Source organism: Carcharhinus amblyrhynchos, chromosome 4 (genome assembly GCF_965287045.1).
Source record: "Carcharhinus amblyrhynchos chromosome 4, sCarAmb.v2.hapA, whole genome shotgun sequence".
Taxonomy (NCBI): Eukaryota; Metazoa; Chordata; class Chondrichthyes; order Carcharhiniformes; family Carcharhinidae; genus Carcharhinus; species Carcharhinus amblyrhynchos.
In genome coordinates, this window is record NC_137327.1 from 98267464 (window position 1) to 98290340 (window position 22877).

The window sequence follows — 22877 nt, forward strand, 5'->3', positions numbered from 1 at the left end:
TTAATGTTTTTCACTTGCCAACAGTGCAGTGGATTTCAAAGTCTTTTTTCTGCTATATGTTTGCCAAAGAGCAGTCTACTGCAAAATGATTAGCAAGTTAATCAATGATCTGATGCAGTGCACTTCAACCTGTTGCACTGTGCTGACTCCAAATGTGAGCTGAATACTATTGGCTGTGCATTCAGCTACAGGTTACTGTAATGATGATGTCTACTGCCTCCAATTGCCTTTGCTTAGCTGGTACACTGTAAATGTACCAGCTAAGCAGCTCAATAAGATAAGTCTGTTTATTAACAATAGTGAGGATTTACTTTCCACATTTGGATGGCATGGTGGCACAGTGGTTAGCACTGCTGCCTCGCAGCACCAGAGACCTGGGTTCAATTCTGGCCTCAGGTCATTGTCCATATGGAGTTTGCACATTCTCCCCATGTCTGCATGGGCTTCCTCTGGGTACCTGGTTTCCTCCCATAGTCCAAAGTAGTGCAGGTTAGGTTGGTAGGCTATGCCAAATTGCCCCTTAGTATCAGGGAGATTTGCAGGGTAAATATATGGGGTTCCGGGGATAGGGTCTGGCTGGGTTTGTTGTTGGTGCAGACTTAATCAGCTGAATGGCGTCTTCTGCACTGTAGGGATTCTAAAAAGGGAAGTTCAACTTGGCTTTGATCCTCTCTCGCGTGCGAAAACATTCTCTGCTCAAACTCATGACATAGTCAGGTAGCAAAAATTCTCTCAAAAGAGGAGGGGGGGAAATGATGTGTTAATTGTGAAGTTTAGTATTTCAGCCTGAAATTATCAAACATAAACCTGAGCCTGGATAAAGTCTATTGAACGTTCCAGTGTTTGATCAACACACCTATCAGCACACATCAGGAACAGTGATCACAATTAATCTGTCAAAAATTGGCTCTCTACACAGTTTTAGACAAATATCTGCTATAGAATTAGAATAGAATATCTTTAGATTTTCTCCTGTTTCTAAATCAGAGAGGAAATGGTTGAAAGGCAGTAACAGTGCAATCAGGCAGCAACTGGTTTTTCCTGTCAGTGACTGTTTCTGCCAGTTTATCAGGCAGAGATCAAAGACAACATTTTGAATGGACTTGTCCCAACTTTTTATCCCATCTAACATTTATTACAACTGAAGCAATACACCATGATGCTAGAAACTGTTGGAGGGGAACACACAAATTGCATTTACATAGCACCTTTAACATAGTATTTTATTCATTCGTGGGACATGGGCATCACTGGTTGGCCACCAGTTATTGCTCATCCCTAGTTGAGAAGGTAGTGGTGAGCTGCCATCTTGAATCAAAGCAGTCCACGTGCTGTGGATTGATCCACAATGCCGTTGAGGGGAAGGAGGAGGGTGGAATTCCAGGATTTTGACACAGGGACTGTGAAGGAATGGTGATGTATTTCCAAGTCAGCATGGTGAGTATGATGAGGATGAGGATAGGGCAGTAGATGTTGTCTACATGGACTTCAGTATGGCCTTTGACAAGGTCCCTCATTAGCAGACAGGTGCCGAAAGTGAAGTTGCATGGGATCAAAGGTGAGCTGGCAAGGTGGACACAAAACTGGCTCGGTCAAAGAAGACAAAGGGTAGCAGTGGGTGTGTTTCTGAATGGAAGGCTGTGACAAGTGGCATTCCTCAGGGATCAGTGCTGGGACCTTTGCTGTTTGTAATATATAAATGATTTGGAGGAAAATGTAACTGGATTGATGGGCAAGTTTGCAGACGACAAAAAAGGTTGGCGAATTTGCAGATAGTGATGAGGACCATCAGAGGATACAGTAGGATATAGATCAGTTGGAGACTTGGACTGAGAGATGGCTGATGGAGTTTAATCCAGACAAATGTGAGGTAATGCACTTGGAAAGTCTAGTGCAGATAGGAAATATACAGTAAATGGCAGAACCCTTAGAGTATTGATAGCAAAAGGAATCTAGGTGTGCAGGTACAGAGGTCACTGAAAGCGGCAATGCAGGTGGAAAAGGTAGTCAAGAAGGCATGTGGCATGCTTGCAGCTTTACAGAACCTTAGGCTGCACTTGGAATATAGTGTTCAAGTTTGGTCACTACACTACCAGAAGAATGTGGAGGCTTTGGAGAAGGTGCAGAAAAGACTTACCAGGATGTTGCCTGGTATGGAGGGCATTAGCAATGAGGAGAAGTTGGAGAAACTTGATTTGTTCTCACTGAAGCGACTGAGGTTGAGGGGAGACCTGATAGAAGTCTACAAGATTATGAGAGGCATGGACAGAGTGGATAGACAGAAGCGTTTTCCCAGGGTGGATGAGTCAATTACTATGGGGCATAGGTTTAAGATGCGAGGGGCAAGGTTTAAAGGAGATGTATGAGGCAGTATTTTTTTTTAAAAACAGGGTGATGGGTGCCTGGAACTCGTTGCCAGGGGAGGTAGTGGAAGTGGATACGGTAGTGACTTCTAAGGGGCATCTTGACAAATATATGAAAAGGATGGGAATAGAGGGATATGGTCCCTGGAAGGATAGGGGGTTTTAGTTAAGTCGGGCAGCATGGTTGATGCAGGTTTGCATCAAGTTTATCTTTACCCTGGCTATGACTGTAACAGTACATTCTGCACTCTCTCGTTTGCTTCCCTATGAACGGTATGGCATGTCTGCATAGCGCGCAAGAAACAATACTTTTCACTGTATACTAATGCATGTGACAATAATAAATCAAACCAAAAATCAACATCAATGAAGGGATTCAAAACAAAAGAAAAGGATTTGAAATATTGAAATATTGCCTGATTAGGAGTCAATGTAGGTCAGTAAGCATGGACAGCAGAGATTTAGATGAGCTCAGAGGGTAGAAAATGACCAGGGCGCACTGGAATATTTGAGTCCAGGCGTAACAAAGGCATGGAAGAAGATTTCAACAGCAGATGAGCTGAGGTAAGGGCAGAGATGAGAATGTTCAGGCAGTGGAATTTAGCATGTGGTATTTTCAATTTACAAGTTATTCTTTAAGCTAGAAGTTACAGCACATTCAATTCTTCAGGCACCTCAGGCTATTGTACCATAATCCTCCACCTCCAAAAATTCTTTCATTTCCAACCTTGGACCATCCTCTCCTGAAAGTACTAATTGATTCTGGTGCATGACTGATGTTACAATGCCAATTGTGAAACAGTGCAACATGGTTTAACGATGCACATCAAGATACGAATGGCAGTATAACTTGGGAGTCAAATAATCATCTCATATCTCCACAGGTATATTTGGTGTGAAACACAACTCCAATATAAAATCCAATTTAATAAGTAATGAGGTGGCCAGTTGCACCTCATGGATACTTTACACAAGTGCAGTCATAGCTCGAAAGTATAGCCCTGGTTGTGTGGAGGAGAGAGGGAAATAAAGGAAGAATAAAGAATATAATCAACATTAGTTGTGGGAAAATGTTGGAATCTATTAATAAAGTCTTAATAAAGTACTTAGAAAACCATAGAACCACAAGAACAAGTCAATGTGGTTTTATGAAAGAGAAATCTTGTTTGATAATGTTATTAGATATGTAACCAGTAGAGTGGATAAAGAGGAACCAGTAGATATAGTATATCTGAAATTTCAAAAGACATTTGATAAGGTGCTACATGAAAAGTTAATAGGCAAAATAAATGTTCATAGAGTTGGGTTTAAGATATTCGCATGGACAGAGGATTGGTTAACAGGTAGAAAAGAGAGCAGGCATAATAAACAAGGCAGTTTTAAGTAGATAGCAGTGAATAGTGGAGTGCCACAAGGATCAGTGCTGGGCCTCAAATATTTACAATATATATTAATGATTAATTAGATGAAGAGAAAAAAGAACAAAGAAAATTACAGCACAGGAACAGGCCCTTCAGCCTCCAAGCTGCTCAACTGAACTAAAACCCCCGACCCTTCCAGAAATCATATATGTGAATAGGATGGAAATGACGGGATATGTCCAGATGGCCCTTAAAAGTCACTACCATATCTGCTTCCACTACTGCTGCCAGCAGTGAGTTCCAGGGCCCACCACCCTCTGTAAAAAACTTGCCTCATACATCTCCCTTAAACCTTGCCTCCCCTCCCCCCGCCCCACACCTTAAACCTACGCCCTCTAGTAATTGACTCTTCCACCTTGGGAAAAAGCTTCTGACTATCCACTCCATCCATGCCCCTTCATAATCTTGTAGACTTCTATCAGGTCTCCCCCTAACCTCCGCCGCTCCAGTGAGATCAAACCAAGTTTTTCCAACCTCTCCTCATAGCTAATGCTCTCCATACCAGCAACATCCTGGTAAATCTTTTCTGTACCCTTTCCAGAGCCTCCACATTCTTCTGGTAGTGTGCCAACCAGAATTGAACACTATATTCCAAGTGCGGCCTAACTACGGTTCTATAAAGCTGCAACAGGACTTGCCGCTTTTTAACCTCAATGCCCTGGCCGATGAAGGTAAGCATGCCGTATGCCCTCTTGACTACCTTCTCCACCGGTGTTGCCACTTTGTGACTTATGTACCTGTATACTCAGATCCCTCTGCCTATCAATACTCTTAAGGGTTCTGCTATTTAATGTATATTTCCTATCTGTATTAGATCTTCCAAAATGCATTACCTCACGTTTGTCTGGATTAAACTCCATCTGCTATCTTTCCGCCCAAATCTCCAACCAATCTATATCCTACCTGTATCCTCTGATGGCCCTTATCGCTATCTGCCAATCCATCAACCTTTGTGTCATCTGCAAACTTACTAATCAAACCTATTACATTTTCCTCCAAATCATTTATATATATTACAAACAGCAAAGGTCCCAGCACTGATCCCTGAGGAACGCCACTTGTCACAGCCTTCCATTCAGAAATGCATCCTTCCACTGCTGCCCTCTGCCCATGACCAAGCCAGTTTTGTATCCACCTTTCCAGTTCACCTCTGATCCCATGCAACTTCATCTTCTGCACCAGTCTGCCATAAGTGACCTTGCCAGAGGCCTTACTGAAGCCCATGTCAACTTTCACTGCCCTATCTTCATCAATCACCTTTGTCACTTCCTTGAAAAACTCAATCAAGTTAGTGAAACACGAACTCCCCTTCAGAAAACCATGTTGCCTCTTGCTAATACGTCCACTTATTTCCAACTGGGAGGAAATCCTGTCTTGGAGAATCCTCTCCAATAATTTCCCTGCCACTGACGTAAGGCTCACCGGCCTGTATTTACCTGGATTATTCCTGCTACCCTTCTTAAAGGAAGGAGCAACATTGGCAGTTCTACAATCCCCTGGGACCTCCCCTGCAGTAAAAAGTCTGACAACACCAGGTTTTAGTCCAACCGATTTATTTGATAATACTTTGATAATTTGATAAAAGTATTATCAAATAAATCGGTTGGACTAAAACCTGGTGTTGTCAGACTTTTTACTGTGTTTACGCCAGTCCAACGCCGGCATACCCACATCATGACCTCCCCTGCAGCCAGTGAGAATACAAAAGTTTTTCCCAAGGCCCCAATAATTTTCTCCCTTGCCTCTCTCTGTATTCTGGGGTATATCCCATCGGGCCCTGGGAAATTGTCTACCTTAAGGTTTCTCAAGAACCCCAATACCTCCTTTTTGATCTCAACATGATCCAAGCTATCTAAACACCCTTCTCCAGACTCATCATCCACCAAATCCTTCTTTAGTGAATACTGACACAAAGTGCTCATTTAATATCTCACCCATTTCCTCTGGCTCCACAAATAGATTCCCTCCCCTGTCCTTGAGTGGGCCAACTCTAGCCCTACTCTCTTGTTCTTTATATAGGTATAAAAATGCATCTAAGTTTGCTCTTAATAACAAACTAGGTGGAAAGGGAAGCTGTGGACAGGGACACAGAGACTGCAAACAGGTACATACAGGGTTAACTGAGTGGGCAACAAGATGACAGATGAAGTATAATATAGGCAAGTGTGAAGTTATTAAGAATAAAGACCAGAATTTATTGGTAAGTTTTAAACTGGTAGTTTTAAGACTTGGGTGCGTTTGCAAAAAGTTAGCGCACAGGTACAGCAAACAATTAGGGAGACATGTTGATAAAGAATTCTTGCAACAGTTGTACAAGGCTTTGGGGAATCCACATCTGGAATATGGTGTGCAGTTTTGGTCTCCACATATACTTGCATTTAAGGCAGTGAAGGTTCACTAAATTGATCCCTGGGATTGGTGGGGGGGGAGGAGTTGTCCTATTAGGAGAGGCTGAGCAATTGTCTGGAGTTTAGTAGAATGAAGGGTGATCTTATTGCAATCTGTAAAATTCTGAAGGAGCTCAATAGGATGGATGCTGAGAGATTGTTTCCGTTCATTGGGCAACCCAAAATACAGGGACACAGTCTCAGGATAAGGGGCTGATTATTTTAAGAGGTGTGGAACAATTACATCACATGGTTGTGACTCTTTGGAATTCATTAACCCAGAATGTTGTGGATGCTCCATCATTGAACACATTTAAGTTTGCGATAGACATTTTTTTTCTACTCCTGCTCCTAATTAGTACACTGGTTGAATTTAAAAAACCTGTCTAAAATCATTCATGGGCCATAGGCATCACTGACTGGCCAGTATCAAGAGTACTTTAACCTAACATCCACAGTCACTGACAATCTTCCAGTATTTTATGCAACTAGTCATTATGTAAGGCTAGGCACAAAGGGCTGGAATTAACACTTCTGCCCACCCCCACAGTGCAAAAGTTTCTAAAGCAGGAAAAAAGGATTAAGAACTTTACGTGCAAACTACATCTCTAGCAAAGCAAACACCCACCACCCTTTATATTTACTTCAAAAACATTGACTTTGAAGCTGGCCCCACCCATAACACTGACTACATCTTCAGATCAAATTAATCACGACTGGAATTTCCACCAACTCCGCCTGTTTGCTGGACCTCAAGGAGGTTATAGAATCATAGAGGTTTACAGCATGGAAACAGGCCCTTCGTCCCAACTTATCCATGCTGCCCGAGCCCCAAAGCTAGTCCCAATTGCCCGTATTTGGCCCATATCCCTCTATACCCATCTTACCCATGTAACTGTCTGAACGCTTTTTAAAAGACAAAATTGTACCCACCTCTACTACTACCTCTTGTTCCAGACACTCACCACCCTCTGTGAGAAAGAATTGCCCCTCTGGACTCTTTTGCATCTCTCCCCTCTCATCTTAAACCTACGCCGTCTAGCTTTAGACTCCCCTATCTTTTGGGAAGGAAATTGACTTTCTAATTGATCTATGCCCTCTTTATTTTATAGAGCTAGGCTTTTAAAAGCTAGCTTAAAAGGTGCCTTTAAAAGCTATCAAATATGAGAATATTTTCAATTTACTGAGAAATTGGTCACTGCACTAATGTAAATGGTTCAATTAATTTTAGAAGTTACTTAGTTAAAATCCAGTAACCCGCTCACAGAATCAGATTAAAAATGCTTACTTTTTGAGAAAACCCTTTCATTAATTAAACTGCACCACTCGACAACACAAACGTATGAAGGAACATTCTTTATTGTATTTTTTTAGAAAGGTATGTTGTAAATGGCTGTGTTATTGTACTGCTTCTTGGAAGGTTTAATGCTCAGTAAATTAATGCGTGCAGATGCTTGAGCCCATAAAGAAATCACTTTTTAAAACAAGGGCAAATCTGTATGCCATCGGTACCCAAGTCATCAACTGCACGCAAACTGAATTCTCAAAGGGCCTCGGGACATCCAAAACACCACAGCTAAGGAAGAACTTTTGAGTCATAATCAGCTTTAGAATCATAGAATTCCTACAGTACAGGAGGCCATTTGGCCCATCAAGTCTGCACAGACTTAGCAATTGAGTACCTCATCCAGGCTCTATCCCTGTACTCCCACGTTTACCCTGCTAATCCCCCTAACCGACATACCTTGGGACACTCTAGAACAATTTAGCATGACCAATCCACCTAACATGTGGGAGGAAATTGGAGCACCTGGAGGAAACCCATGCAGACATGGGGAGGAAGTGTAAACTCCACACGGACAGTCACCTGGGGCTAGAACTGAACTTGGCGCTGAGGGGCAGCAATGCTAACCACTGTGTTGCTGTGCCACTTTGTAATATCAGTGAACACAGCAGTCAATCTGGACTCAGCAAGATCCCATAAAGACATAATTGAGGAAGGAATGGTGGCATGGGGAGGACTGATTCCTTAGTCTTTTCCAACTACCTAAGCTGACAGATGCCTAATACCTCGGTTTAAACTCCTTTCCAAAAGGTAGCGCTCACACCTTGAAATGTCAGCCTACACCACGCGTCCATGTCTCAGAAGTGGGATTTGAATTCATGGGCCTGAAATGTTTTGGATATAGCGGGGGCTGGTTGCAGGAAAAACATCCCCACCAATTCCGACAGACTCCCTGCCATTTCATGCTATAACAAGCGGTAACTTGCAGCAGGTACGACTTCTGTCTTCAACTGGATGGAAATCCCACCTTGAAAGCTGCTAATCAGATTATACAAGAGGAGATCTAGAGGTATCCAGTCCTTGAGGAAAGGGCTACCGAACTAAAAGGAGGTTTCTGATGGAGGCACCCCCCTCCCCACCTTCCCAACCAGAATTTAGGAATTTCAATTGTTTCTATACCCAAGCCCCCTCTCCTCCAATCTATCTAGTGTCTGCCAACCTAAAAATTGAGGCTGGGTGGGAAAAGGTTCCTAAAGTGGCCACTTAAGGGCCTTAATTGGGTTAAAAGGCAGGCTGTATCTTTATAGCAACTTCAAAGAAATAAAAATGTCCAAATGCACTTCACCGGAGCATCAGAAAATTAAATTCAATACCAAAAAAGTTGGTCGAAGAGGTAGGGTTTAAGGAGTGGCTGAAGGAGGAAAGAATGGTAGACAGAGGGTGAGTTTTATGGGGGACACATCTAGAGATTAAGGCCCAGGCAGTTGAAGGAATGGCCACCAACAATGAAGTCAGTAAAATCAAGGATAGGGTCAGAATTAAAGTGTAGATATCCAGGAAAGTTATTAGGGCTGGTGGAGATTGCAGTGGTACGGAGTAGCAAGACCACGAGGGATTTGAAAACAAGGACAAAGATTTTAAGATCAAGACGGTGATAAATGTCGATTAGCAAGTACAGGGGGGATGGGTGCATGCAACTCCATGTAAATTAGGATACAAATCAGCTCTGAGCAGGGGTCTGGGCAGTTGAGTTTTAGATGACCTGGTTTATGGAAGGTTGAACATGAGAAACCGGCCAGGAGTGTATTTGAATAGTCAGGTAAAGGCATGGATCAGAGCTTCAGTAGCAGATAGAGCAGAGTCAGGTGAGCTTATGGAAGTGGGAATACTTGGTTTCATGATGTTCATCTCAGGTCAAATATAACATCAAGATTGTGATCAGTCTGACTCTGTCCCAGAAAGTTGCCAGGGAGAGGGATAGGCTAGGAAACGACACTAGTGTGGGGAATGAACGACAACAGTTTCAGTCTTGCCAATGTTTTATTGAAAGAAATTTCTGCTCACCTAGTACCAATGTTGGACCAGCAGTCTGACAATTTACAGACAGTGAAGATTTTGAGAAAGGTGTTGATGAGGCCAATATCATTGTATCTGTGGAACCTTACTGTGTTTTCCAATTTAAATTTGTCACGTGTATTGGGATACAGTGAAAAGTAATGTTCCTTGCACGCTATACAGAAAAAGCATGCCATTCATTGAGTACATAGAAGAGGGTGCAGAACAGTGTTACAGTCATAGCTAGGGTGTAGATCAACTTAGTGCGAGGTAGGTTTGCAAGTTGATAAATAAAATTGCAGAAGGATAAATCCTTGGGGTCACCAGAGATAATAGTGTGGGAGCAGGAAGAGAAAACATTGATGGTAATTCTGCGGCCAATAATGAGAAAGATAGGGAAGGAATCAACCAGGTGGTACAGTACAGCCCAGCTGGATGATGGGGGAGAGGCGTTGGAGGAGGATCATATGGGCTCGTGGACAAGTTGCAAAGGAGAGATAAACACCGATCACAGTCGCACAAGATATGGACTGGAATTTTACTGCCCCTTCCAGCACAGGAATCAGAGTGGACGAAGGGTGGACAATGGATAGGTCTGTTGACAGTTTCGGGATGAACGAGGCCATAAAATCCCACCTATAATTCATGACGTTGATAAAAAACCAGTTCAGTGCTTAGTAGGTATGGAAACCAAACTGGCGAGATTCAAACATGGGCACCTGAAAAAGATGGGCATGGATTTGGGAGGTGATATCATTTTCAAGGACTTTGAAGAGGAAAGAGAGCTTGAGATGGGATGGTAATTTGCAAAGACAATCAAGGACAAAGACAAATCAAGGGTTGATTCTTTTGCAGAGAGGGATGATATCAGCAGACTTGAAAGAGAGAGGACATTTCCTGAGCAGAAAGGAACATTAGAAAATATTGGCTAAGAACAGGACAAGGAAGGACAGCTGAGTGGTCAGCCATTCAGTGAGAACATGATCAAAGGAGGAGGTGGATGAGTTCAGAGAGGGCATGAAGAGAAAGAAGAGAAAGCAAGAGAAAGATGCAAGTTGAGGTGATGCAGAGAATCTGAAAGGAGATTTGACCCACTGGGCTACAGGAAGTGAGTAGGGGAAAGCCAGAAGTGCATATCAATATAGTATACTGCGTGGTCATTTCTATCCGAAATATAAAGTTGAAATTAAACAAAAAAAAGAACTTAAGTTTCATTCTAACTGACAAACAATAATTATAACACATTCCCTCTGCAGCTGTACTATTCCCACCATAAGGGAACACACACCCATATTTAAACACATTGTAGTTTGAAAGCAGGAAGAACTCTCCGCAATTAGAACTCAAAAACATCTTGAAATAGCAACCATAGAGCGTTATTTTAACATGGCTACTAAGCTTTGTAAAATTATACTACACTGAGATTAATTACAGTGTGAATTTCTGAAAAAAGGACACCCTCTGTACTTGAGTATAACGTCAGCTGGCCCTTCCAAAAGGCAATAAAATCTTGTACTTCAATAACAGGGCATTTGACAGAATTATTCCTAACACTCTGATCAGCTTACTGCACTTCTTCCTACTGGAAAACTATAGATCGTTATATCTTACTCTCAAACCAATTATCTACAATCTTACTCTACTGCTAAAAACACACTGGTTATAACATTTAACAGGATTGCCATCCAGTACAGGTAAAATCTCTCCTTCAGTTGCCTTTGGTTCCTACACTTACATACTTATGACACTTCACATGGGATTCTCATGCTCTGTAAGTGACTCCATGCATTTATTCTCTGGATAGAGTTTCACCAGGTTGCTCTATACTCCTGTTATCTATGATCAGGCCACCAGCTCTAACCAGATGTACCAACAAGAGGAGAAAGCCAACTCAGGAAGGAAAAATATGCAGATGATTGCATCAAGGACATGCAAATTTTAAATCTGGATTATAAAAACACTGTTTCCCCCAAATATCTTCTGATAATTTGGTTCCTGGGACACCCAAAATCAGAATAAGCTACTAAATGTTTGGCTTGACAAGTTCACAACTACAGTAAGCTAGTGATCACATCCTGAATGTTTAGGCTCAAAACCCTAGAAAACAATTGGTTAATAGTTCATTTTATTAATATCCAGATTACAAATTTTCTCAGTACAGTTATCAGAACATCACTGGAGGAGCGTTTTATGGACATAGCCCTGATTAATGGCCAAAGAAAATAAGTTAGTTGGAACTGAAGAATATTGCAGAAAGTAAGACATTCTGCAAACTCAACCTTCTCCTCAAGTGCATCAACCCCTTACAGGGGTGCAAGAGACAAAATGGCAACTGGCACAGTATCCAGTTTTTAAAATTATTTGTTCTTGGGGTGGATGTGTTAGTCACAGATCACAGATCAATCTTTGATCTGTGACCAACAGAACCCCAGTTGCATTGTGAAGACAGTGGTGTGCCATCTTCTTGAACCACTGATGGTTGGTTTTGATATTACCCAAGAAGCTTGCTTGTTTACTAGGATCAAACACATGGGACTGGAGTTCCTATGGACCACACTATGTTAGTATGGCAAGTTCCATCCCATTATTTCAGTCAGTGGGTAACATTTTCCAAGTCATGGTCATAGGTTTAGGCCTCATTTCTTACATCACAAAAGTAACTACATTTCCAAAGTACCTCACTGGCTGGAAAGCTCTTTTAGATGTCATGAGGATGTGAAAGGTGCTATATAAATGCAAGTCTTCCTGAAAAGAAATTACACCGTAAGGTTAACAAATTGCAACTTTTTTTTTGTTAAATGCCACCAGCTTTGTGTAGTCTAAAGTGAACTATTATAATACTTCACATAATTAATTGAGCAAAAAAAGTGTTACGAAAGGCTTATAATGGATACCAGGCTTAAAAGAATACCAAACCATGTCAACTTCTTTCCATTGTCTGACAGTCAATGCAGCAAAAATGAGTAACCGTGCTTCCATTTTTCCCTTCAGTTAAGAACCTGACAGTAAAATACCACAACTACAACTGGAAGGGCTTCCCAGGATCGAATGGGTTAATTTCCAGATTCCCTCAAGTGTACACATCAATTTCAAATTCCAGTTTTACATAAAACAAAAAATCTGTAATCATCATGTGTTGGTGAGTTGTAGTTGAATTGTCAGTCACTGCACAGTCACAAGGTTATGCATGTGGGAAAATAACCAACTGCTCAACTAATGTGATCACTCAATAAAAGGGAAGATATGGGGCACAACTTTGTTGCAGAAAATATCACATCATTTATAATCACATTCCTCACCTGCACCTTCACTCTTCCCATCGTCCCCTATAAGAGGGACAGTGATTGACGATGTTACGCCATCTGGCTGCACTGTTGTGTAGACTACAGGTAATGACTGGACAACCACAGGTATGTGCTGGAGGTTTCCCATTTTGCTGGGTAAATTGATTGATGGCACAGTGTGTATAACGTGCAGGATCTGCTGTCCTCCAACTCCCTGAGACGAGGCCAAGATAGAGCCCGGAGATAATACTGCTGGGATGGCTGAAGTAACATTGACTGGTCCCCCAGATGAGAAGTCCGAAGAAGAGCACGAAGAGATTGCTGTTACAACTGGAAGCGAAGATGAAACCAATGGCGCTATGGGTGAGGTCCTAGATTTGTTTAAGGACAAATCAACAGGTTCTGTCTGAGGCTGGTTATCGTCATTTGAAAGTAGTTCCTCTGGCGGTTCCATTTTAATGTTGCTTAGTAACACTGGGGCATCAGTTTTTAGATCACCAAGCAATGTCGAAGATTCCGTTTTCACATTATTTATCAACATGGGGACTGCTTCCATTCGCACGTATTGAGAAGCTTGAACTGACTGTTAAAGAGAAGAAAAGTCATTTTTAAAATGCATTCAAATCTTTCCTTTTATGGTTCAGACACATTATAATATGCATAAATTCTTGACTTGTATTATTCCCTTCAAGCATACAAAAGATTTCAAAAAACTGGAATGAATGAATTTGGCATCACTTTTACTCTCAGGTAATAGAATGGAAATGATTGAACGTTAGGTTACTGTACTGCTGTGTAGATAGGGTTGGAAAGCATATGCTGTCGCCTTGAAGCGATATATATTTGAGCATAAATTATACAACTAGGTTGGTACCACGTAATTCAGGCCAACTCTAAAATAGTTGACTGGTTTCAGGCCCAAAGCCTCCCAAAGTTCATGGCAGAGATGAAATGTCTAGAGTGGATTGGGATGGTGGGAGCTCAACTAGGCCAGTGCTGTAAATAGTACACCACATGAAAACTCTCTGCTATCTGCATTCCATAGTGTCAATGAGGCAGTCTCTTAACAGGGCAGATCTTGAAGTTATTTTAGCAATGCAAACATGGACATTGGCTCTGTGCATTTGCTTTCTAGGGAAGTTCCTGCATTACAGCAGTGTCATTGAGTCATTGAGCCCTATTTTGATTCTAGGTGCTAGATGGACTTGAAACTGGGAGTGTTTCAGATCCGACTTTTAGACCCGTTTTCAGGCACCCCCATAAGCACCCTGCCTGAAAAAATATCAGCAAGTCTGAATTGTACTGCACAATCCTGTGGGTGGGGCTTAACATGCCCGAAACCCTGCAGCTCCGACATGGCGCCTACATCTGCACGTGCGCAGAAAAAAAAGATAGACTGCTGCTCCCCTGCCATATCCCTCCTAGGCTAAATAATGCCTCCACCTGGCCCTCAGACATTTCCTATCCTCGCAACATTACTGACCCCCTTATCCTCCCACCACTCTGCCACCCAGACTGATCACACCCCCCGCCCCTCCCCACTAATCTTGGGCAGAGTGGCAGCAGACCTGCTTCCCCCCCACCGATCTCAGGCAGGGCAATAGCTGACCCATCTCCCCCCCACCCACTGATCTCAAGCAGAAAGCTATTGGATGCTAGGCACCTACGTCCTCACTAACCAGACCCAAATCAGACTTCTATGGAACATGTCTGTTTCACGCCGATTCTGGATGGGCGAATGCGATGGTAAAAGGAGAAGTGCCAGTAAATTTGGGCGTGCAGCCCATTTAGTCAATTTAAATACACGCAAATGCAAGTTCAGGCACAGTCCCTATCATGGTCATTTTCGGGCCTTGGTAAAGGGGGAACCGACACGGAGGCAGATGCGGATCATGCTATTGGCCTCACACCCGACTTTAATCAAGATTTCGCGCCCTAAAATGGGCACAACGTGATGGTAAAAATCAGGCCCACAGAGTCAGAGGTTTACAGCATGGAAACAGGCCCCTTTGGCCCAACCTGCCCATGCCGCCTCTTTTATTTGACTACTCAGTTAGTCCCAATTGCCTGTGTTTGGCCCATATCCCTCTATACTCATCTTACCCATGTAACTATCTAAATGCTTTTTAAAAGACAAAATTATACCTGCCTCTACTATTATCTCTGGCAGCTTGTTCCAGACACTCACCACCGTGTTTGGAAAAAAAAAATGCCCCTCTGGACATTTTTGTATGTCTCCCCTTTCACCTTAAACCTATGCCCTCTAGTTTTAACCTCCCTTATCTCTGGAAAAGATATTGAGTATCTATCTGATCTACGACTCAATAAGATAACCCCCAAGCCTCCTAAGCTCCAGTGAAAAAAGTCTCAGTCCATTCAGCCTCTCTTTATAACACAAACCATCAACTCCCAATAGCATCTTAGTAAATGTCTTCTGCACTCTTTCTAGCTTAATAATATCTTTTCTATAATAGGGTGACCAGAACTTTACACAGTATTCCAAGTGTGGCCTTACCAATGTCTTGTACACTTCAACCCAACGTCCCAACTCCTGTATTTAATTTTCTGACCAATGAAACCAAGCATATTGGATGCCTTGTTCACCATTCTGTCCACCTGTGACTCCACTTTAAAGGGGCTATGAATCTGTACGCCTAGATCTCTTTGTTCTGTAACTCTCCCTAATATCCTACCATTAACTGAGTAAGTCCCGCCCTGGTTCAATCTACCAATCACCTTGCACTTATCAAAATTAAACCCCATCTGCCATTGGTCAGTCCACTGGCCTAATTGATCGAGATCCCACTGTAATCCGAGATAACCTTCTTCACTGTCCATTATGCCACCAATCTTGCTGTCATTTGCAAACTTATTAGCCATGCCTCCTAAATTCTCATCCAAATTGTATCATTGATATAAATGGCTGTGTGACTGACTGCACTTCAACAGTATTTCATTGATTTGTACGGTGCTTTGGAATGTTTGAAATTTGTTATATAAAAGCAAGTCTTTCTTCTTTCTATGCAACCAGGAGGAATTCCTTATTCCAACCATTAAAACTGCAGAAAGGCAGGTATATTACTTGCTCAACTTGGTGCAAATTCTGCTGCTATTTAAATTACCCAATGGAATATCTGGCTGTCTCGCACTGGTCACTTAGTCAATTGATCAAAGTGTTCTAGCTGGTGGTCACAAAAAGATTTCCTTTTCATATGTTGTAGCAATAAATAGCACTGGCAAGATTAAAACAACTTATAACAAGGCAACAAGGTAAGAAGTCTTACAACACTGGGTTAAAGTCCAACAGGTTTATTTGGAATTATGAGCTTTCAGAGTGCTGCTTCTTCATCAGGTGATAAAATAGCGCAGGTGTCCACCGCAGCATCTATTGAACAGATGCCCGCTACGCTCTAATACCTTACACAAGGGGTTATTATTCATGAATTTTTGACAGCAAATATTTGCAGTAGGATTGCAAAGATCAACAACCCTGTCCTTACCCATCAGCCAGACACATTATTAATGTTACATTAGTTATTACCGGACAGCAATAAGAAAAAAGGACTTCTGTCGATTTTCGATATCAAACAAAAGTCCATCAAAATAATTATCTTTGCCCAAGTTTGAAGTCTTAGACTATTTATTTTGGTTACAGCTGCAAATAGACCAGATGATGACATTTACATCTCATACAACTATATGGTAACTCCGGTACAACATATCCCTTGACAGCAAATAGGAACACCTTCTTTGTGCTTACTAACCCAAAACAGAAACTTAGCACTAAAGGACAACAATGAAACAATGTAAAACTCTGCTCAACTAACATGTTTTAAATAGGTGAACAAGGCAAAACAGCCCAATGTGGATATGATTATGATTAGACATAAAAAGGTTGAAATTTGATGAGGGTCAACCTGATTGACTGCAGAAGTTCATTAGTTGATCATGAGTATGTCTACAGAAAATAATCGCAAATGTTCCTCAATTGTGAATGTTAAAGTGGCATGACACAAAGAATCCATATCAATGTGCATCTGACCAGGCAGATCAGTGACGTTAATATCAGGGAACAGGCTTCTGTGGAATTGATAGTTTAAAGCCCCATCTTATTGCTTGGCATGAAACAAAGATTCAAAAACGAGACTTAAGCCAGATCAGGTGCAGAAATAGTTAAGAAAATTATTAAACTTTATGAATAATTACATGATATCAATCTGTAGTGCTCTTCTAGAAACAGCTGGATTGTTATCTATTTACTAAATGTATTAGAGATTAGAATACTGAGTTCCCTTTGACAATTCCATCCCACTTTCTTTTAGATACAAGTTGCTGGAAACTCTTGCATGCAGCCTCATGGACCAGGGATTTTGAGCAATAAATGATTTGAGCAGCTGTATAATTTATTCCAAGTCAAAGTAATGCTGCTTGACATTACAGGGGCAATTTTATGACTTGCACTGTAGTTCTACATCTCCTGTCTCAATATGAGAATATCAACAAGAACATCGTTCAAGCTTAGACCAGAGTCACACAAGTACTTCTGGGAGCAACCTCACTTTTGCCAAAGTTAATCCAGAAGAAATTTTAGCCCTTGCATGTCGTAATGGTACCAGGAATGTCGACAGTTGGAGAGTGTAGCAATAGTCTGCTGTTGGGATGAATCAGGGAGGCAATTAAAGTGAGGGGTGGATGTTGTGCTTGGTGAGCATTAGTGACCCATTACAAATAGAAATACAATAGTGTTGTACTTTACTGCACTTTTAGTATTTACTGTTTGTTTTAGCAGCTTGTGGTAATCAAGCACCTTTCACATCCTTTAAACATTGCAAGGTACCTAACAACCAAATGAACTGTCTCTGCGAATGTAGGAAATGTGGTAAGCAATTTCAAAAGAATCCCGAATCCAGATCCTAGTTTGTGACTCCACTGAGGAGCTGAGAACCATGAGGCACCAGAAGCTGGCCCCATTCCACAAGATTTGGTGGGGGTTGGGCCACAGAACATGAGAAGTCTATCCCCACAATGGAGCTTAGCAGGTCAGGGGTCCAGGGTACAAGCTCACGACCCAATCTCTTATTCTGCAGTAGTAAGACTTGCCAGTGTCAGGAATCAGGGTGAGAATCCTAGAAATTGACCAATTTTTTAAATGCCTCCGCATTTGATCCTTCAGGGTCAAGTCAGCTGCAAAATTTGCAAATTAGAGCACATTGTTCCTTTACATGTATTATACATACAGGTATTATATTATTTACAGTACAATAAACAGCAAACCAACCACCAAGATATCAGGGCCTATCTGACACCAACTCAGCAAAAGTCTGGACTTCGGCGTCAAGTAAAATTGCCAAATTCATTAGCCTGTCAACCTCTAATTTTGGAATAATATTCCCAATTCTGAAGAGGATTTTGTATTTGGTACAGATTGTAACATGGGATAATTGTTAGGTCCTTTGGTATGTACCTCCAAAACAAAGGGCAGAAAAGGTTAAGAACCTAAAGGATAGTTTAAAAAACATCTTCCAACTAACGGACAGCCAAGCTGTTTGGAGACTGAAGTACAAATCAGCAGCCCTATAAATTTTAATACAGATCAGAATCAATAAAACAAATGGCAGATTGCAAACTGAAAAATGCAAATTGCCTCTGACAGAGTTTCAGGGTCAAGTCAGCTGCAAAGTTTGTGAATTACAGTATATAGCTCCTTTACATATATATGTATCACACACACATATATGCATTATGTTATTTGCAATACAATAAACAGCAAGTCAATCACCAAGATATCAGTGCAAATATGACAGCAACATTTAATGTTGAAGAAAAGAATCCCCCCCACTCTCCTGGATTATCCAGCAGGAGAAATCCCTAGGAGTCAGTTCAAATTTAATTTCCATAAAGCTGACTTCAAAGAACAGGCTCACAGATGGGAGGAGCATTTCAAGTTCACTTCAGGTTCATCTTAGTCAGTTAAAGATTCAAGTTCATCGATGGTCATGCTGCAACAGACACGTTTAAATACAAGCCTGTGATAATTCATTGCCATCAATTCAGAAAATAGTCCATTAACAGGCAAGTCACTAAGATAGGAAGTACCCATCATCCTGTATTTAATTTGGGCTCTAAACGCTGAGTACAGCAAACTGACAGCACTAATTATGATAATGAAACAAAATGTGATCAGCTGCAGTCACACTCTGGCTAGGAGTGTGTTCTGATCGAGGTGCCATTCTCTCAGTCTTTGGTTAAATACGAAACCAAAACTCAGTGAGAAATGACACCATCTGGTGCATTACCAGATCACATTACCCAAGATCCCAATTTGTGCTGTGTTGATAGCAATGAGGATGATAGTATTGACGCTATAATTGGTCCAGTGCTTCTGGGATAATAAAGTGACTTGAACTGAACTTCCACCCTGATGAATAGCAAGATAGCCCTGTTGTTGATCATGTAGGCACTGGGCTGAATTCAACACCCTCCCACCAAAGGGAGGACATTTAATTGGGTGGGGCCATGCTGCCTTCTCACTTCTGCCTTGATTAACTCCTCGGCAAGAAGGCTCATGGACGGTCTTCCCCATCTACTGCCAATTGAGGCAATGCCTCTGGTATTCCCCCAACTGGCAGATGGGGATTCAGGAAGTCCAAAAAGCAAAACCATCAGGATTGATGCAGGGCTTCCAGGCGAAGCGGGAATGGGGAGGTGGAATTACAGCTGGCTGAGAACCACCCCTTGCCGTTAAACCCTTTCGCACAATATCAGTCCCTCAGCGAGTCTGGGTCACTGGTGTGCGCAGTACCAGCAGCAGCCACTGCCTTCCTAGTGGAGCTGCAGAGTAATGAACATTCCAAATGGCCGTTCTTTGGTTACTTTGGGTTCATTCACCCTCACTCAGTGAATGGAATCTAAGTTAAGCTTATTTATTAGTGTCACAAGTAGCTTTACATTAACACAGTTAGCAGTCTCTGATTGGCTGGCAGTTCTCAAGGAACTGGATTACCACCTCAAGATTTGTTCCCTGGGAAAGGCCCACACAGCCCAATTATGTGTCGTATTGGCATTTAATATGGCCAGCCTTCCGAAATAGCAACTAGTGTTAATGTAAGCTTACTTGTAACCAACATTTTCTTGAATAAAATGAACATTGAGTTTACAAAAATGTAATTTCATTTTCTGATTTCTAGTATGAATTATGCAGGCTCTTACGACAGGTCGGGTGTGCAAATTACCTACTGAGTAAAAGCTGCAAATATCAGCAACAATCCAAGTTCCCGGAGTAAGAATAGCAGCGTGGGAAAGGTTATTCACAGCAGCTGAGCATTCATCAAGCTATCAAAACAGCCCAGCATTACTTCAACCACCGGCAAGGGCAATGGCCAACAGGAAACCCAAACCATGGCACATGGATACATCCAGAGTGCCACCAGGTGACCTGTACAAAAAGAAAATCTCCCAACATCAGTCACCTCATAATCTTTTCATTTCAATCATCATTTCCTCTCCCCCACTTGCAGCCAGTTTAAACATAATGAGACAGGCAGTATAGAAATGGAGACAGAAATATTTTCTTTCAATTGTGGCATGGGAAACGCCACTTTCTAAAATAAATCAGGTTCTCTCTCCTTCATGCACACAGTACCCTGCTGTACGAACAACATATCACGATGTAGTTGTGAAACAGATGCACATGCTGTCCTTGTTCTCCCACACTGCCCTGCTGGATCTCCCCATAACTTCCTCCCACCACTACACATACTCATTGCTGTGCTCCACATAGCTACCGCAGTACTTTACATCCTGCCCCCCCAACCCCACCCCATCCTCTACGCACAAAGCCCTGCTCTACACTCCCTCCCTCATTCATACAGTCCTGATATACGCCCCTCTCCACACCCTGCCGGACTGATTCCCACAGACACAGTACCCTTCCTGTATTCCGGAGGTCACATTTAGTCTCCAACCCCATGGATCATTTTCTCATTTGAGAGCGAGCCAGCAGTTGCCAGGGTAACAAGAACAGGACGTGGGCGGAGATCTGAAAAACAGTACAGTGTACGCTTTTCACAGGTGCTGCAGAAATCAAGGCGTGGATCGAAAACATAATCCTGAAATTTAGCAGTGGAACAATTCAGATTGGAAATCAGTGCAGACACGCACACTTTACTGCCTAGGGACGTCAGTACAGCTTTCCCTGTTAACAGCAAATCGCTGTACACATCAGACACTTCACTAACACCCAACTCCCAGGTCAATAGGTCCAGCCAACTGCAGAATGGTCTTATGGGACAGTCAGTTTCCACAGAAAGACAGCAGTGCCACGCGCATTTGCAAGATATAAAACCATTAAATTGTAAATCTTACACAAGTAATTCTAACGTTTCAGGCAAAATGTGCCATGGGTTAGGCAAATGAATCTGAAGCTTTTAGACACAACCTTGAATAGTGTCCCTCTGATATCCCCATTTGATGGTTAAGAAAGCAAGCTACTCAAAATACAACAAAATTAACTCAATAGATCTATTAAATTTATAAGAAAATGCGCATCTTCTAATAGCTCAATTATTACTATATATAAATCACATTTATTTCAATTCATTTTATTTCAAAATATAATAAATTAACCATAATCCAATTAAATCAAATTCATTGCCATCAACTTAATCATGACGTATTATGCAAAATATTCATTAATCTAAAATTTATCAGCTAGTGAGTCCTTAAGATATTTCTAAACTCGAGGATAATCTTTTTAAAGAAAGATCTTCCTTCTCCTCCAAAAGAAAATGATATTGAAAGTTTTGTTCTGCCTTTTTTAAAAAGGACATTTGCTTTGTTGGCAGTATGGGGACCTGCTCCCTCTGAGGAGGTTCCAGTAACGTTAATAAAGGGAGTGGCCTGGAACAACTCCACTGTAAATAACAGGGAGGAAGTGCGACCTCACATCTGCTCTGGAGCCACCCAACCCCAGGAAACCACTTTACAAGCCGCACATCCACATTTCCCAGTATAGATTGGTGGGGTACGGTCCTTTGGCAGATCTGAGGTCCCACCCTACTCTGTATGGGATACATGTGAATTCATTCAACCATACAGCACAGGAGGCTGCCCATAATACCCAGACAGGATCTTTGAACGAACTATCCAATTAGCCCATTCCCCTGTACTTTCTCCATTGGCTTGCCACTTTCTTCCTTTTACACACATATTCAATTCCCTTTTTGAAAATGTCTGCTGAATCGGCTCCTGCAATCCTTCCAGGGAGTACATTCCACATCCTAACAAGTCACTGCAGAAGAAAGCTCTCATTTCTCCTCTGGTTCTTTTGCTAATTACTGCAAGTCAGGATACTGGCCACTCTGAGCTGTAAACATTTTCTCCTTATTTTACAATAACCAGTTATGATTCTGAATGCCTCTATCAAATCTCCTATTAACTTTCTCCTTTCTAATGGGGAACAACCACACCTTCTACAGTATCTCCACTTGTTCCTGGTATTACCTCTAAATCTCATTTGCATCCTCTCCAAGACTCTGGCATTGCTCCTAAGTGTGGTGGCAAGATTAGTGACAGAACTATGCATGGGTTTCCTCCAGGTGCTTTGATTTCCTCCCACAATCCAAAGATGTGTGGGTTAGGTTGATTGGCCATGTTAAATTGACCATAGTATCGGGGAATTAGCAGGGTAAATATGTGGGATAACGGGAATAGGGCCTGGGTGGGACTGTGGCTGGTGCAGACTCGATGGGCCAAATGGCCTCCTTCTGCACTGTAGATTCTACCATTGGAAAATAGAAGGAGCCAATTTAAGTCTATCCCTGCACAATGTGAATTTCCAATGATGCCAAGTTCTGAAATGATTAAAATCAGCTGCACTGTTGCCAGGACCATGCAAGTTTACATTTAACTGTCTTACAAAAGATGGTCTGAGGTTTAGTAACAACCACTGGCACCGAAGATCTCTATTAAATCTGCACTGTCCCACTGAAAGAGTCAAGCAATTACGAATGGAAATAGATTCATGAACAACTTGTAAAAAACTTATAAAATCTGTAAAATCTGTGTAATTCATCTTTTCACAT

At 41.8% G+C, this 22877-nt stretch overlaps 1 protein-coding gene across 12 annotated transcripts in view; it reads right to left on the reverse strand.

The window, feature by feature from the left end:
* Positions 1-22877, reverse strand: part of LOC145342237 (Krueppel-like factor 8) — a 174392-nt gene that overhangs the window by 29615 nt on the left and 121900 nt on the right. For 10 of the 12 annotated variants that reach the window (XM_080187620.1, XM_080187619.1, XM_080187621.1 and 7 more), the window contains one exon: positions 12811-13378. In XM_080187620.1, the coding sequence (XP_080043746.1) occupies positions 12811-13378 (568 nt within the window). Of the gene's footprint in view, positions 1-12810; positions 13379-20027; positions 20086-22877 lie in introns of those variants that run through there. The other 2 variants (XM_080187629.1, XM_080187628.1) reach the window with 2 other exon arrangements.